Below are 15,182 nucleotides of genomic sequence, written 5' to 3'. Positions count from 1 at the left end.
TAGGACCACTTCCTTGTCTACACAACACAGAAAAAGCATAGCTATAAATGGATAAATGGCAGTCTTATAAGGAATCTTTTCCTACAAACCTATATTGCAATCTGCTCAGCTCCTTCTGTTCTGTATCATGCTGCTGTCTGGATATTAGACTACTTTTTTCATGTGACAGGTTCCCTTTAAAGAGACTTTCTGAATCCTTAACAGGTGATTCCTCCATAGCTCAGAAGTATTTGTTCTTCATGTGATGTATTCCACCTCAGTTTTCATGTTGCTAGGGCTTGCTGTTGGTGGAATTACCATTTATTGGACAATTCTCATTGGAGCAGATCTATGAAGATCTGTGAATATCTCTTGTGCTGGCAGAGGATGCACATGTATGTAGCTGAGATAGATTTCAGGGATTATTTACGCCAATAAACTGGTGTAAATATAGATCTGGAAGGGGTGGCGCTCCAGAGCAGCGCAAAACTGAAAAAAGTCACAAAAATCTTACTTGTACAGAAAATTGTGATTTTCTGAGAAAGCTGTTGTACAAGACATTATACTTTCTACTCTATTACAAGGTGTAAGGTACTGCTGTATTTACTCACCTTATTTATAGAATACAGCTGTTACTAAAAAAAAAACTGTGCTACCGCTCACTGGACATTGCACAATCTGCTGCCCAGCATGGGAAACATGATGCCTCCAGAGATGGAGAGGGAGGGAGACAGCAAGGGAGTAGTGGAGATAAGAGTCAAGTGATGCATGACATTCTGTGCTCTATATCATGCTGCTTGCAGATTGAACAGCATTTTCCACGTGAACTCTCCAGCGCCGCCTCCATCTTCTTCTGGAACAAGGTCTTCACCGTGTATTCTTCCAGGGGTTGGCTTGTAACTTCTAGGCCTCGGGTCTAGGGAAAAGCCGACTGCGCATGCCCATGGCCTCAAGAAAAATGGCCGCTGACACATTATTGTAAGTGGCCATTTTCCCTTGGCTGGCGGGCATGCGCAGTCGGCTTGCCCTAGGCCTGAGGCTCTAGAAGTTACAAGCCACCGCTGGAAGAAGACGCGGTGAAGACCTCGTTCCAGAAGAAGATGGAGGCGGCGCTGGAGAGTTCTCTGGCAGCATTGGGGATGCCCCCAGTGCTGTTTGAGCGCTGGGGCCCACCCCCAGTGCTGCGAGAAAACTCATTTACATACCAACAAAAAACAGATTTTCAAGCGAACGGCGACGCGGAGAAGACAACCAAAGATTGGAGAAGAATAGCCTTTCTTAAGGCTATTCCAACATGTTAATGAGAAAAAATTGTGATTGAATAATAGGGTCCCTTTAAGCAGGGCAAACTGCCAAACCAGCTATGTTTTTAAACACCTATTAAAGAGGACCTTTCATCAGATCGGGCACATGCAGTTTTATATACTGCTAAAAAGCTGAGAGTGCGCTGAATTCAGCGCACTATCGGCTTTCCCGATCTGTGCCCGGTGTAAAGCGCTATCGGTCCCGGTACCGTAGCGCTTTAGTGTCAGAAGGGCGTTTCTGACAGTTAGCCAGGGACGCCCTTCTGCCCAGCAGTGCCTATCACGCTGTACAATGTGAGCGGGGAGGAACACCCCCTCCCTCTGCTCACAGTGCTCGTCCATAGACGAGTATTATCAGGAGGGGAGGGGGCGTTCCTCCCCAGTCTTAGAGCACAGCGCGATAGGTGCTGCTGGACAGAAGGGCGTCCCTGGCTAAGTGTCAGAAACGCCCTTCTGACTGCAAAGCGCTACGGTACCGGGACCGATAGCACTTTACACCGGGCACAGTCAGGAAAGCCGATAGTGCGCTGAAGTCAGTGCACTGTCAGCTTTCCAGCAGTATATAGAACTGCATGTGCCCGATCTGATGAAAGGTCCTCTTTAAAGGGGTTGTCCAAGGTTTTTTAAGGATAGGCCATAAATATCTGATTAATGGGGAGCCTGCATGGATCAGCTGCATGGGTTTGCTTCAGACCTATTTAATATACAGTACACAGAGCCAGAAGCAAGAGAACAATATTACCTCAGCTCTGCTTGTATTGATGGGCATGGAGGTAACTGCTTCTGGCTCTGTGCACTGTGCAGCTGATCCATTCAGATATGACCTATGCTAAGAATAGGCTGTAAAAAAAAAAAAAAAAAACCTGCCCAGCCGCCTTAACATGTATGGTCCACTCAGCAGAACTTGCATGCTATTTTAAGTATAGGCCAGGGATATAGACAGGTTGTGCCCTTTCTCTTGTGTTGCTGCTGAGCATAGGTTGAAAGTAATCCCTGTCGTCAATGAGACTCACAATCTCATTTTTCTCATAAGTATTTGGGCTATTTGTGTGAGGCCACTTAATCTATGTCATCAGTATGGCTTTAGGGGACGGGAGGAAACAGAAGGACATAGAAGATGCATTGAAGGAACAAAAACTTTGCAAAAGTAAGCTGACTTTTCTTGCTTTTTATTCTACTTACAGGACACAATGAAAACCCACATATGGCAAAACATTCTGCAGTCGTATATTCATTGTCTGTCATTTCTTATAAGATACTGAAAGCTATGAATATACACTGTGACAATGGGCACTTTACCAAGTCACCCGTGCAGCCGGTGCCTAGGATAGATGAAGTTACTATTATGCTAAATGCTTTGTCACAGAGTAACAACCCATTGGCACACAAAAGCCGGCTCTGGCACATTGTATTTATTGACAGCAAATTAATAAAAACAAGGAAATAAAACATTAATTAACTTTAGTCAGAAAGCAGGCTGGATGTGCATGCACGGTGGTCAGACATGCTCTAGTATTGCATTGCTATTATAGAAGCTTTTGATTCGGCCCTTCCCCCAGTCCTCCTACACAAACCCTGACATACAGAGAAGAGGCTTATTGCAATGTGTATGTGGGTGGAAAACAGCAGAGAGAGCTTGCAGACCTTAGGCAAGGGGAGCTCAGAGAAAATCAGTTAGAGAGACAGAGGGATATGAGAGAGGCAGACAGATGCTAGACACTGGATGCGGCTAGAGAGACAGCAGAGAGACCGAGACAGGAAGATCGAGACACATTGATGATGGCAAAGGATGTGATGAAGAAACATTTATAGAGCAAAGCAAGCACAGGATACAACTATTCCACCGCCGTCCAATTTTATTACTATTCTCTGCTAAAAGTTTCTGCACCACGATTTTGGGGACACTGTGCCTAGAATACATAAGACTCCTAAATGGCGGAGAGAGCTGGCAGATCAGATGACCTGAAGCGGGCATCCAAAGCAAGGCAAGTAAGTTAGCAAAGTGAGCAGATGTGTCCATTAGATATGCCAAGTGTGAACAGCTCTATTATTCAGTGTGCTGCTTTTCATGTACACATTGCATATATTACACTGCGCTAAATAATGTGATAGACTTTAGTCTGCATTGGTTCTGTAAGTTGCAGAAAACAGGATTGCCACCTGACTGGTCAAAAGAGCGTAATGACAATGTTATTAAAAGGGAAGCAACATAATAAAGAGAGGTGGGTCCTGTTTAACCCTAAAAGGGTCTGCCAGACACAAATGAATGCCTTTTATGTACTTTCTCCATTTGCACCTTCACCTTTCATCATTCAGTAGATTAAGTATGGCAGACTACTACTTCTCAGTCTGGGGACTCTTGAAGTATAAAACCCTTATGTAGGGATGAGTATAATGGATTGTAGATTTATAGGTGTGTCCTGCTGTTGAAAAGAATTGGATCATTGTCTGAGGCTGCTGAGACAGTCTATACTTCTGACAATGACATGGCAATAAGGACAAAGAGCATCCATTGGAACTGTCCCTGGAATAGCAAGCAATGATGAAACTGTTAAAGTTGTCTAAAGGCGTCTCCAATAATTCTTTACCTATTATGGTTGACTAATGATATGTACATTATGAGCACTACTGATGTTGTACATAAGATATGGCTATCACACATCAATGTAGTTGCCTCTATGTTTGTGCAAGTCTCACATGTCTTACTGTAATGGAAGTTAAAACCAATAGTGGAAGCTAAACACAGAAAAAGTATTGTCGAAAGACTTGTATCTCATCCATGGTCTGCACCCAGTCTGATGGAAAATACTGCTGTGTGTAAGTGGCTTTAGGGAGCAGACCCAAACCTCAGATCAAACAGAGGTGACAACAGCATAATGGCCTGTGTGTTATGTGGATATGTTTGCACAGTTATTATGAAACACCTGACTGTAATGCTCACTTAGTAAAATGTTTCTATCACAACAAAGATCACAGAGCAATATTTCACCGAAAGCCAAAAACAGATCTAAAAACAAATTTTTGCATTACCATGATATATAAAGGAACTAGAGCTTCACAAGGTTATCCAGAAGATAGATTAGGACAACAGAATCTCCAGAATTAATTGGTTTCTGAGAATTTTTCTTTTGGCCCTTAGGGTCATCAATAACTGACCATGGAGGCTGAGCACTGCCAGGCCAGGTAATACAGTATATAGTGTACAGAGTTTGAAAGAGATGGCTCCATGCATTGTATAATGCCTACTGAAGCTCAGCTCCTATTTTCTTCATTGGAGCCCAGCTACACTGAACCATTTGCTTCTGGCTCTGTACACTGTATAGTACCATCAAACAAAATATAGGCTATCAATCAAAAAAATAAAAAATCCTCGAAAACCGTATAACTTTTGAACTAGTATTGTGTTGTAGAAAGTTGAAAGTTTTGCTGGAACTAGTCTTTTTAGAGGGACTAGATTGTAAGTGTGCGTGTGTATATATATATATAAATATATATATATATATATATATATATATATACACACTACGATTCATTATTTCTGAATATGTATCCACCCTTACAGTAGCTCAAATTTGGTACAAAGAATCAAATTCACTACAATATTGCAACATGCTATCAAAATGCTTGAAAGGTTGCAATTCACAAAAGAGCCACTAGGCCACACATAGATACATAATGCGCAAAATAAGTCACTTTGTCATAGAATATTGTAAAATCATATTGTCTTGTAAAGCTGGTCATCTCATGACACACATATCTAAACATGGTCAGCAAAGAGTAAAGGTAAAGAACACATCATTATGAATGAACGGTGTCAAGCTACCGGTGGTGATAGGCTAATTCCTTATCCTCCATCCTTATACATTAGTAGATAAACTTAAAGGGGCTCTTTCATTGGGAAAAGTCATTGTTAACTAATCACATCATTGCATAGCCTTTAGAAAGTCTATTCCACACCTACCTTTAGTATGTAAATTGCCTCAGTGGTTTCTGAATAAGTCCGTTTTTATTCATATGTTAATTATACTGGGTGCACGATGCATTGTGCACCCTCTTTGCTATTGTTTCCTATGGGTGTATACAGCACAGGCTGCTGCTGCTGATGATGATGATGACTCAGCTTCCTGTTTGCACACACACATAGGAGAGAATAGCAAGGATGAGTGCTGCTGGAAACTTTCTGTGCTGTCTGGAAGCTCATTAGCATATGAATAAAAACTGACTTATTCAGCAAACACTGAGGCAATCTACATACTAAAGGTAGGTGTAAATTGCATTTCTAAAGCCTATTCAAGGATGTGTTTAGTTAAAAATGACTTTTCCCAATGATAGAGACCCTTTAACTAATGGCAATGGCTGCTAACTTCTTTGTAGCTGTGGGTGTTGTATCTGATCAAACAGCTACCCAGCACTTGTGTGAAAGCAAACACAAGTTGCACACAGCAAAGATAATAATGGCATAAAGGGTTAAATATGGCCATTACTCTACCAAACATACCAAGTGACCCTATCAGCCTGTAACATGACTCATTCTGATGTTGGCAGACACTTAACATTTTGATAAATCACAAGACATTTAACGGAAAATATCACAGGAAACCTGTAGTGTAGATCTCTTGCACAAGTTTAACCGTCTCCTCATTCAGATATATGATTTTCTCTTTGCTGCCGGGGTACACCAGGAGGCTTTGTTTAGGTGCTGGTTACAAACTCCCTCCATTGTGTTCTTATATCCATACTCCATATTATTTCCAAAATTATGTCATGATATATATTTATGCTCTGAATGTATGATATAGTGGTCCATGTCTGGAAAAATTAGTTGTATAGTGTGTACAAGTGTGTAGGAGATGATTTCAGAGAAATATAATGTTATGATCCGTTTCACATTCAAATAATATGGGAACATTTTATCATTCATTTTATAGCCGCAATCCCTGTCCTACCCTACAGTGATGAATTGGGCTTAGAACAACACAGGGTGTTATGTTATCTATATCAGGTCCAGAAATAATTCTGGACATAATTTGGTTGCTTAAAGGGAATCTGATGACCTTACCTTATAGGGCAGCTTCTACACTTTCCAAAGGTACCTTTCTTATTCAACATTGCGACTCCATTTTCATGATAATCAGTGTTTTATTGCTATGAAAATTAACTGAAAGTGGCATGTCTTCTCCTGCGGGGGCTTCATTCTCTCCTCTCGATAATTGCCTCTAACTGCTGCCCAATCTTACCTCCCGTAGCTTTCATGAAATCTTCTACTTTGTCAAACTTTGCATTTAGGGGCGATTATCTAGAGAAGAAAGTAAAGCCCCAGCAGGAGAAGAAACGCCCTTAGAGCTCTTCTTAGCTATTTAGCATAAGAATTATAACTGGTTTTCATTAAAATGGAGCTGCAATCCAGCGTAAGAAAGGCATCGTTGGAAAGTGTAGAAGCAGCGTTACAAGGTACTGTCATTAGTTTGATACTGATTTTTCTGCCAACGGACCTTTAAGTAATTCTCCGTGAAAGTGAACATAGTATCTGTATAGGAAAAAATGAATTGTATTATGTATCACAATCATGGTTATAGTTTTTCAGGATGTAACACAAATCTATATTGATGTTCTTTATTTGCACTTTTATATGGGTAGTCAGGAGGACCCTATGGACCAGTATATGTTTCTTTCCTTGCTCCTATGAACTGCAGACACAGCAGTGTAGAGAGCATGTCATGGTCTGTAGGACAGGTTATTCTGTATTATGATGATGTATTGTCATTGGCTTGACTAGTATATAGTAAATTTTTCACCAACGTCACATTAATCAGTAGTACAAGTGAAGATAAGAAACTTCGAAATATATTTTATCAAAAAAAAATTCCCGCAAATCCCATCCACTTTCCAAAACTGTAGGGTTTCTGCCATGTGATTTTTCCCACAGCACTTTTTCACCGCAGTCCACTATGTTTGGCCTTAGCCTTAAAGATTTTTTCTAGCTCTAAATAGTTTTTGTAGTTTTCTGATTCTGTTTCTCAAAAATAATCTAATCTAATACTAAGCTTTAGAGATGAGCGAACACTAAAATGTTCGAGGTTCGAAATTCGATTCGAACAGCCGCTCAATGTTCGTGTGTTCGAACGGGTTTCGAACCCCATTATAGTCTATGGGGAACAGATACTCGTTAAGGGGGAAACCCAAATCCGTGTCTGGAGGGTCACCAAGTCCACTATGACACCCCAGGAAATGATGCCAACACCTCTGGAATGACACTGGGACAGCAGGGGAAGCATGTCTGGGGGCATCTAACACACCAAAGACCCTCTATTACCCCAACATCACAGCCTAACAACTACACACTTTACACACTCAATACCACCTCTCTGACAGTAGGAAAACACCTTGAAACATGTGTATTTGGCACTTGCAGTGAGGAGAGCTTGTCACCAGCAGTGAATTTGGCCCTTGTAGTAAGTTGAGGTTGGCACCAACATTTGTTTTGAAAATCAGGGTGGATTGAGCCTCTAACCAGCAGAGTTTGGGCAAATTCATGGTGGAGGGAGCCTCTAAAAACCCCAGTTTGGACCAATTCATGGTGGAGGGAGCCTCTAACCAGCCCAGTTTGGGCAAATTCATGGTGGAGGGAGCCTCTAAAAAACCCAGTTTGGACCAATTCATGGTGGAGGGAGCCTCTAACCAGCCCAGTTTGGGCAAATTCATGGTGGAGGGAGCCTCTAACCAGCCCAGTTTGGACCAATTAATGGTGGAGGGAGCCTCTAACCAGCCCAGTTTGGACCAATTAATGGTGGAGGGAGCCTCTAACCACCCCAGTTTGGACCAATTCATGGTGGAGGGAGCCTCTAAACAGCCCAGTTTGGGCAAATTCATGGTGGAGGGAGCCTCTAAAAAACCCAGTTTGGACCAATTCATGGTGGAGGGAGCCTCTAACCAGCCCAGTTTGGACCAATTAATGGTGGAGGGAGCCTCTAAACAGCCAAGTTTGGACCAATTCATGGTGGAGGGAGCCTCTAAAAACCCCAGTTTGGACCAATTCATGGTGGAGGGAGCCTCTAACCAGCCCAGTTTGGGCAAATTCATGGTGGAGGGAGCCTCTAAACAGCCCAGTTTGGGCAAATTCATGGTGGAGGGAGCCTCTAACCAGCCCAGTTTGGACCAATTAATGGTGGAGGGAGCCTCTAACCAGCCCAGTTTGGACCAATTAATGGTGGAGGGAGCCTCTAACCACCCCAGTTTGGACCAATTCATGGTGGAGGGAGCCTCTAACCAGCCCAGTTTGGACCAATTCATGGTGGAGGGAGCCTCTAAAAAACCCAGTTTGGACCAATTCATGGTGGAGGGAGCCTCTAAACAGCCCAGTTTGGGCAAATTCATGGTGGAGGGAGCCTCTAAAAACCCCGGTTTGGACCAATTCATGGTGGAGGAAGCCTCTAACCAGCCCAGTTTGGGCAAATTCATGGTGGAGGGAGCCTCTAAAAAACCCAGTTTGGACCAATTCATGGTGGAGGGAGCCTCTAACCAGCCCAGTTTGGGCAAATTCATGGTGGAGGGAGCCTCTAACCAGCCCAGTTTGGACCAATTAATGGTGGAGGGAGCCTCTAACCAGCCCAGTTTGGACCAATTAATGGTGGAGGGAGCCTCTAACCACCCCAGTTTGGACCAATTCATGGTGGAGGGAGCCTCTAAACAGCCCAGTTTGGGCAAATTCATGGTGGAGGGAGCCTCTAAAAAACCCAGTTTGGACCAATTCATGGTGGAGGGAGCCTCTAACCAGCCCAGTTTGGACCAATTAATGGTGGAGGGAGCCTCTAAACAGCCAAGTTTGGACCAATTCATGGTGGAGGGAGCCTCTAAAAACCCCAGTTTGGACCAATTCATGGTGGAGGGAGCCTCTAACCAGCCCAGTTTGGGCAAATTCATGGTGGAGGGAGCCTCTAAACAGCCCAGTTTGGGCAAATTCATGGTGGAGGGAGCCTCTAACCAGCCCAGTTTGGACCAATTAATGGTGGAGGGAGCCTCTAACCAGCCCAGTTTGGACCAATTAATGGTGGAGGGAGCCTCTAACCAGCCCAGTTTGGACCAATTAATGGTGGAGGGAGCCTCTAACCACCCCAGTTTGGACCAATTCATGGTGGAGGGAGCCTCTAACCAGCCCAGTTTGGACCAATTCATGGTGGAGGGAGCCTCTAAAAAACCCAGTTTGGACCAATTCATGGTGGAGGGAGCCTCTAAACAGCCCAGTTTGGGCAAATTCATGGTGGAGGGAGCCTCTAAAAAACCCAGTTTGGACCAATTCATGGTGGAGGGAGCCTCTAACCAGCCCAGTTTGGACCAATTAATGGTGGAGGGAGCCTCTAAACAGCCAAGTTTGGACCAATTCATGGTGGAGGGAGCCTCTAAAAACCCCAGTTTGGACCAATTCATGGTGGAGGGAGCCTCTAACCAGCCCAGTTTGGACCAATTAATGGTGGAGGGAGCCTCTAACCAGCCCAGTTTGGACCAATTAATGGTGGAGGGAGCCTCTAACCACCCCAGTTTGGACCAATTCATGGTGGAGGGAGCCTCTAAACAGCTCAGTTTGGGCAAATTCATGGTGGAGGGAGCCTCTAAAAAACCCAGTTTGGACCAATTCATGGTGGAGGGAGCCTCTAACCAGCCCAGTTTGGACCAATTAATGGTGGAGGAAGCCTCTAAAGAGCCAAGTTTGGACCAATTCATGGTGGAGGGAGCCTCTAAAAACCCCAGTTTGGACCAATTCATGGTGGAGGGAGCCTCTAACCAGCCCAGTTTGGACCAATTAATGGTGGAGGGAGCCTCTAACCAGCCCAGTTTGGACCAATTAATGGTGGAGGGAGCCTCTAACCACCCCAGTTTGGACCAATTCATGGTGGAGGGAGCCTCTAAACAGCCCAGTTTGGGCAAATTCATGGTGGATGGAGCCTCTAAAAAACCCAGTTTGGACCAATTCATGGTGGAGGGAGCCTCTAACCAGCCCAGTTTGGACCAATTAATGGTGGAGGGAGCCTCTAAACAGCCAAGTTTGGACCAATTCATGGTGGAGGGAGCCTCTAAAAACCCCAGTTTGGACCAATTCATGGTGGAGGGAGCCTCTAACCAGCCCAGTTTGGGCAAATTCATGGTGGAGGGAGCCTCTAAACAGCCCAGTTTGGGCAAATTCATGGTGGAGGGAGCCTCTAACCAGCCCAGTTTGGACCAATTAATGGTGGAGGGAGCCTCTAACCAGCCCAGTTTGGACCAATTCATGGTGGAGGGAGCCTCTAACCAGCCCAGTTTGGACCAATTAATGGTGGAGGGAGCCTCTAACCACCCCAGTTTGGACCAATTCATGGTGGAGGGAGCCTCTAACCAGCCCAGTTTGGACCAATTCATGGTGGAGGGAGCCTCTAAAAAACCCAGTTTGGACCAATTCATGGTGGAGGGAGCCTCTAAACAGCCCAGTTTGGGCAAATTCATGGTGGAGGGAGCCTCTAAAAAACCCAGTTTGGACCAATTCATGGTGGAGGGAGCCTCTAACCAGCCCAGTTTGGACCAATTAATGGTGGAGAGAGCCTCTAAACAGCCAAGTTTGGACCAATTCATGGTGGAGGGAGCCTCTAAAAACCCCAGTTTGGACCAATTCATGGTGGAGGGAGCCACTAACCAGCCCAGTTTGGACCAATTAATGGTGGAGGGAGCCTCTAACCAGCCCAGTTTGGACCAATTAATGGTGGAGGGAGCCTCTAACCACCCCAGTTTGGACCAATTCATGGTGGAGGGAGCCTCTAAACAGCCAAGTTTGGACCAATTCATGGTGAAGGGAGCCTCTAAAAACCCGTTTGGACCAATTCATGGTGGAGGGAGCCTCTAACCAGCCCAGTTTGGGCAAATTCATGGTGGAGGGAGCCTCTAAACAGCCCAGTTTGGGCAAATTCATGGTGGAGGGAGCCTCTAACCAGCCCAGTTTGGACCAATTAATGGTGGAGGGAGCCTCTAACCACCCCAGTTTGGACCAATTCATGGTGGAGGGAGCCTCTAAACAGCCAAGTTTGGACCAATTCATGGTGGAGGGAGCCTCTAACCAGCCCAGTTTGGGCAAATTCATGGTGGAGGGAGCCTCTAAACAGCCCAGTTTGGGCAAATTCATGGTGGAGGGAGCCTCTAACCAGCCCAGTTTGGACCAATTAATGGTGGAGGGAGCCTCTAACCAGCCCAGTTTGGACCAATTCATGGTGGAGGGAGCCTCTAACCAGCCCAGTTTGGACCAATTAATGGTGGAGGGAGCCTCTAACCACCCCAGTTTGGACCAATTCATGGTGGAGGGAGCCTCTAACCAGCCCAGTTTGGACCAATTCATGGTGGAGGGAGCCTCTAAAAAACCCAGTTTGGACCAATTCATGGTGGAGGGAGCCTCTAAACAGCCCAGTTTGGGCAAATTCATGGTGGAGGGAGCCTCTAAAAAACCCAGTTTGGACCAATTCATGGTGGAGGGAGCCTCTAACCAGCCCAGTTTGGACCAATTAATGGTGGAGGGAGCCTCTAAACAGCCAAGTTTGGACCAATTCATGGTGGAGGGAGCCTCTAAAAACCCCAGTTTGGACCAATTCATGGTGGAGGGAGCCACTAACCAGCCCAGTTTGGACCAATTAATGGTGGAGGGAGCCTCTAACCAGCCCAGTTTGGACCAATTAATGGTGGAGGGAGCCTCTAACCACCCCAGTTTGGACCAATTCATGGTGGAGGGAGCCTCTAAACAGCCAAGTTTGGACCAATTCATGGTGAAGGGAGCCTCTAAAAACCCGTTTGGACCAATTCATGGTGGAGGGAGCCTCTAACCAGCCCAGTTTGGGCAAATTCATGGTGGAGGGAGCCTCTAAACAGCCCAGTTTGGGCAAATTCATGGTGGAGGGAGCCTCTAACCAGCCCAGTTTGGACCAATTAATGGTGGAGGGAGCCTCTAACCAGCCCAGTTTGGACCAATTAATGGTGGAGGGAGCCTCTAACCACCCCAGTTTGGACCAATTCATGGTGGAGGGAGCCTCTAAACAGCCAAGTTTGGACCAATTCATGGTGGAGGGAGCCTCTAAAAACCCCAGTTTGGACCAATTCATGGTGGAGGGAGCCTCTAACCAGCCCAGTTTGGACCAATTAATGGTGGAGGGAGCCTCTAAACAGCCAAGTTTTGGGAAATTCATGGTGGAGGGAGCCTCTAACCAGCCCAGTTTGGACCAATTCATGGTGGAGGGAGCCTCTAAACAGCCCAGTTTGGGCAAATTCATGGTGGAGGGAGCCTCTAAAAAACCCAGTTTGGACCAATTCATGGTGGAGGGAGCCTCTAACCAGCCCAGTTTGGACCAATTAATGGTGGAGGGAGCCTCTAAACAGCCAAGTTTGGACCAATTCATGGTGGAGGGAGCCTCTAAAAACCCCAGTTTGGACCAATTCATGGTGGAGGGAGCCTCTAACCAGCCCAGTTTGGGCAAATTCATGGTGGAGGGAGCCTCTAAACAGCCCAGTTTGGGCAAATTCATGGTGGAGGGAGCCTCTAACCAGCCCAGTTTGGACCAATTAATGGTGGAGGGAGCCTCTAACCAGCCCAGTTTGGACCAATTAATGGTGGAGGGAGCCTCTAACCAGCCCAGTTTGGACCAATTAATGGTGGAGGGAGCCTCTAACCACCCCAGTTTGGATCAATTCATGGTGGAGGGAGCCTCTAACCAGCCCAGTTTGGACCAATTCATGGTGGAGGGAGCCTCTAAAAAACCCAGTTTGGACCAATTCATGGTGGAGGGAGCCTCTAAACAGCCCAGTTTGGGCAAATTCATGGTGGAGGGAGCCTCTAAACAGCCCAGTTTGGGCAAATTCATGGTGGAGGGAGCCTCTAACCAGCCCAGTTTGGACCAATTAATGGTGGAGGGAGCCTCTAACCAGCCCAGTTTGGACCAATTCATGGTGGAGGGAGCCTCTAAACAGCCCAGTTTTGGCAAATTCATGGTGGAAGGAGCCTCTAACCAGCAGAGTTGTGGGAAAGCAGGGTGGAGGGAGCCTCTAACCAGCAGAGTTGGTGGAAATCAGGGTGGAGGGAGCCTCTAACCAGCAGAGTTGGGGGAAATCATGTTGGAGGGAGCCTAGTATTAGCAGAATTGTGCAACGCTTATGGTGGATGAGTATGAGGATGCGGAGGAATTGGAGAGGTTGAGTACAGACATGGAGTTTCATGTTGGGGTGCTTTACACAGGTGGGCACAAAAATGAAGGCTCTATCCAGTGGTGGTTCATTTTTATCAAAGTGAGCCGGTCGGCACTCTCAGCTGACAGACGGGTGCGCTTGTCAGTGATGATGCCACCGGCTGCACTGAACACCCTCTCAGATAGGACGCTGGCGGCAGGACAGGACAGCACCTCCAAGGCATATAGGGCAAGTTCAAGCCACAGGTCCAACTTCGACACCCAATACGTGTAGGGCGCAGAGGGGTCGGAGAGGACAGGGCTGTGGTCGGAAAGGTATTCCCGCAACATGCGCCTATACTTCTCACGCCTGGTGACACTAGGACCCTCCGTGGCGGCACTTTGGCGAGGGGGTGCCATCAAGGTGTCCCAGACCTTAGACAGTGTGCCCCTCGTTTGTGTGGACCGGTGAGAACTTGGTTGCCTACTGGAGGAACTGCCCTCCCTGCCGCCAACGTCACATGCTGGAAACATCTCCATCATATTCTGCACCAATTGCCTGTGGCAAGCATTGATGCGATTGGCCCTCCCCTCTACCGGAATAAAAGACGAGATGTTGTTTTTATACCGGGGGTCAAGGATAGCAAAGATCCAGTACTGGTTGTCCTCCATGATTTTGACAATACGCTTGTCGGTTGTAAAGCACCCCAACATGAACTCAGCCATGTCTGCCACAGTGTTAGTTGGCATGACTCCTCTGGCCCCACCGGAAAGTTCAATCTCCATTTCCTCCTCATCCTCCATGTCTACCCATCCGCGCTGCAACAATGGGACGATTCGAAGTTGCCCGGAAGCCTCCTGTATCACCATCACATCATCGGACAACTCTTCTTCCTCCTCCTCCTCCTCCTCCTCCTCCATTAAACGCAGTGAAGCGGACAGATGTGTGGACCTACTCTCCAGCTGTGACGGATCGGATGCTATCCCTAACTCCTCTGTGTGATCTGAGTTATCCCTGATGTCAATCAGGGATTCTCTCAGAACACACAAGAGCGGGATTGTAAGGCTCACCATCGCATCCTCAGAGCTCACCCTCCTTGTGGACTCCTCAAAGACCCGTAGGATGTCACAAAGGTCTCTCATCCATGGCCACTCATGGATGTGAAACTGAGGCAGCTGACTTTGTGGCACCCTAGGGTTTTGTAGCTGGTATTCCATCAAAGGTCTCTGCTGCTCAACCACTCTATTCAACATCTGAAACGTTGAGTTCCAGCGTGTGGGGACGTCGCACAAAAGCCGGTGTTGTGGCACATGCAGGCGTTGCTGGAGAGATTTTAAGCTAGCAGCGGCTACTGTCGACTTGCGAAAGTGGGCGCACATGCGCCGCACTTTCACCAGTAGCTCTGGAACATTGGGGTAGCTCTTTAGGAAACGTTGCACCACTAGGTTGAAGACGTGGGCCAGGCATGGAACATGTTGGAGTCCGGCAAGCTCCAGAGCTGCTACCAGGTTCCGGCCGTTATCACAAACGACCATGCCTGGGCCCAGGTGCAGCGGCTCAAACCATATTGCCGTCTCATCGAGGAGGGCATCCCTCACCTCGGAGGCAGTGTGCTGTCTGTCCCCCAAGCTGATCAGCTTCAGCACAGCCTGCTGACGTCTACCAACGCCAGTGCTGCAACGTTTCCAACTCGTAGCTGGGGTCAATCTAACAGCGGAGGAGGAGGCGGTGGCG

General features: G+C 46.6%; 1 protein-coding gene across 2 annotated transcripts in view; it reads left to right on the top strand.

Annotated features, from left to right (window-relative positions):
• The first annotated feature begins 2,869 nt into the window (after positions 1-2,869).
• Positions 2,870-15,182, top strand: part of NAB2 (NGFI-A binding protein 2) — a 45,651-nt gene continuing 33,338 nt past the window's right edge. The window contains exon 1 of one of the 2 annotated variants that reach the window (XM_075265746.1): positions 2,870-3,268. In XM_075265746.1, coding sequence (XP_075121847.1) covers positions 3,216-3,268 — 53 coding nt within the window. In that variant the 5' untranslated portion in view covers positions 2,870-3,215. The remainder of the gene's footprint in view (positions 3,269-15,182) is intronic. The other variant, XM_075265748.1, reaches the window with a different exon arrangement.

Source organism: Leptodactylus fuscus, chromosome 2 (genome assembly GCF_031893055.1).
Source record: "Leptodactylus fuscus isolate aLepFus1 chromosome 2, aLepFus1.hap2, whole genome shotgun sequence".
Classification (NCBI taxonomy): domain Eukaryota; kingdom Metazoa; phylum Chordata; class Amphibia; order Anura; family Leptodactylidae; genus Leptodactylus; species Leptodactylus fuscus.
The sequence above is the reverse complement of the archived record's forward strand: the minus strand, read 5'-3'. Positions and strand labels throughout refer to the sequence as shown.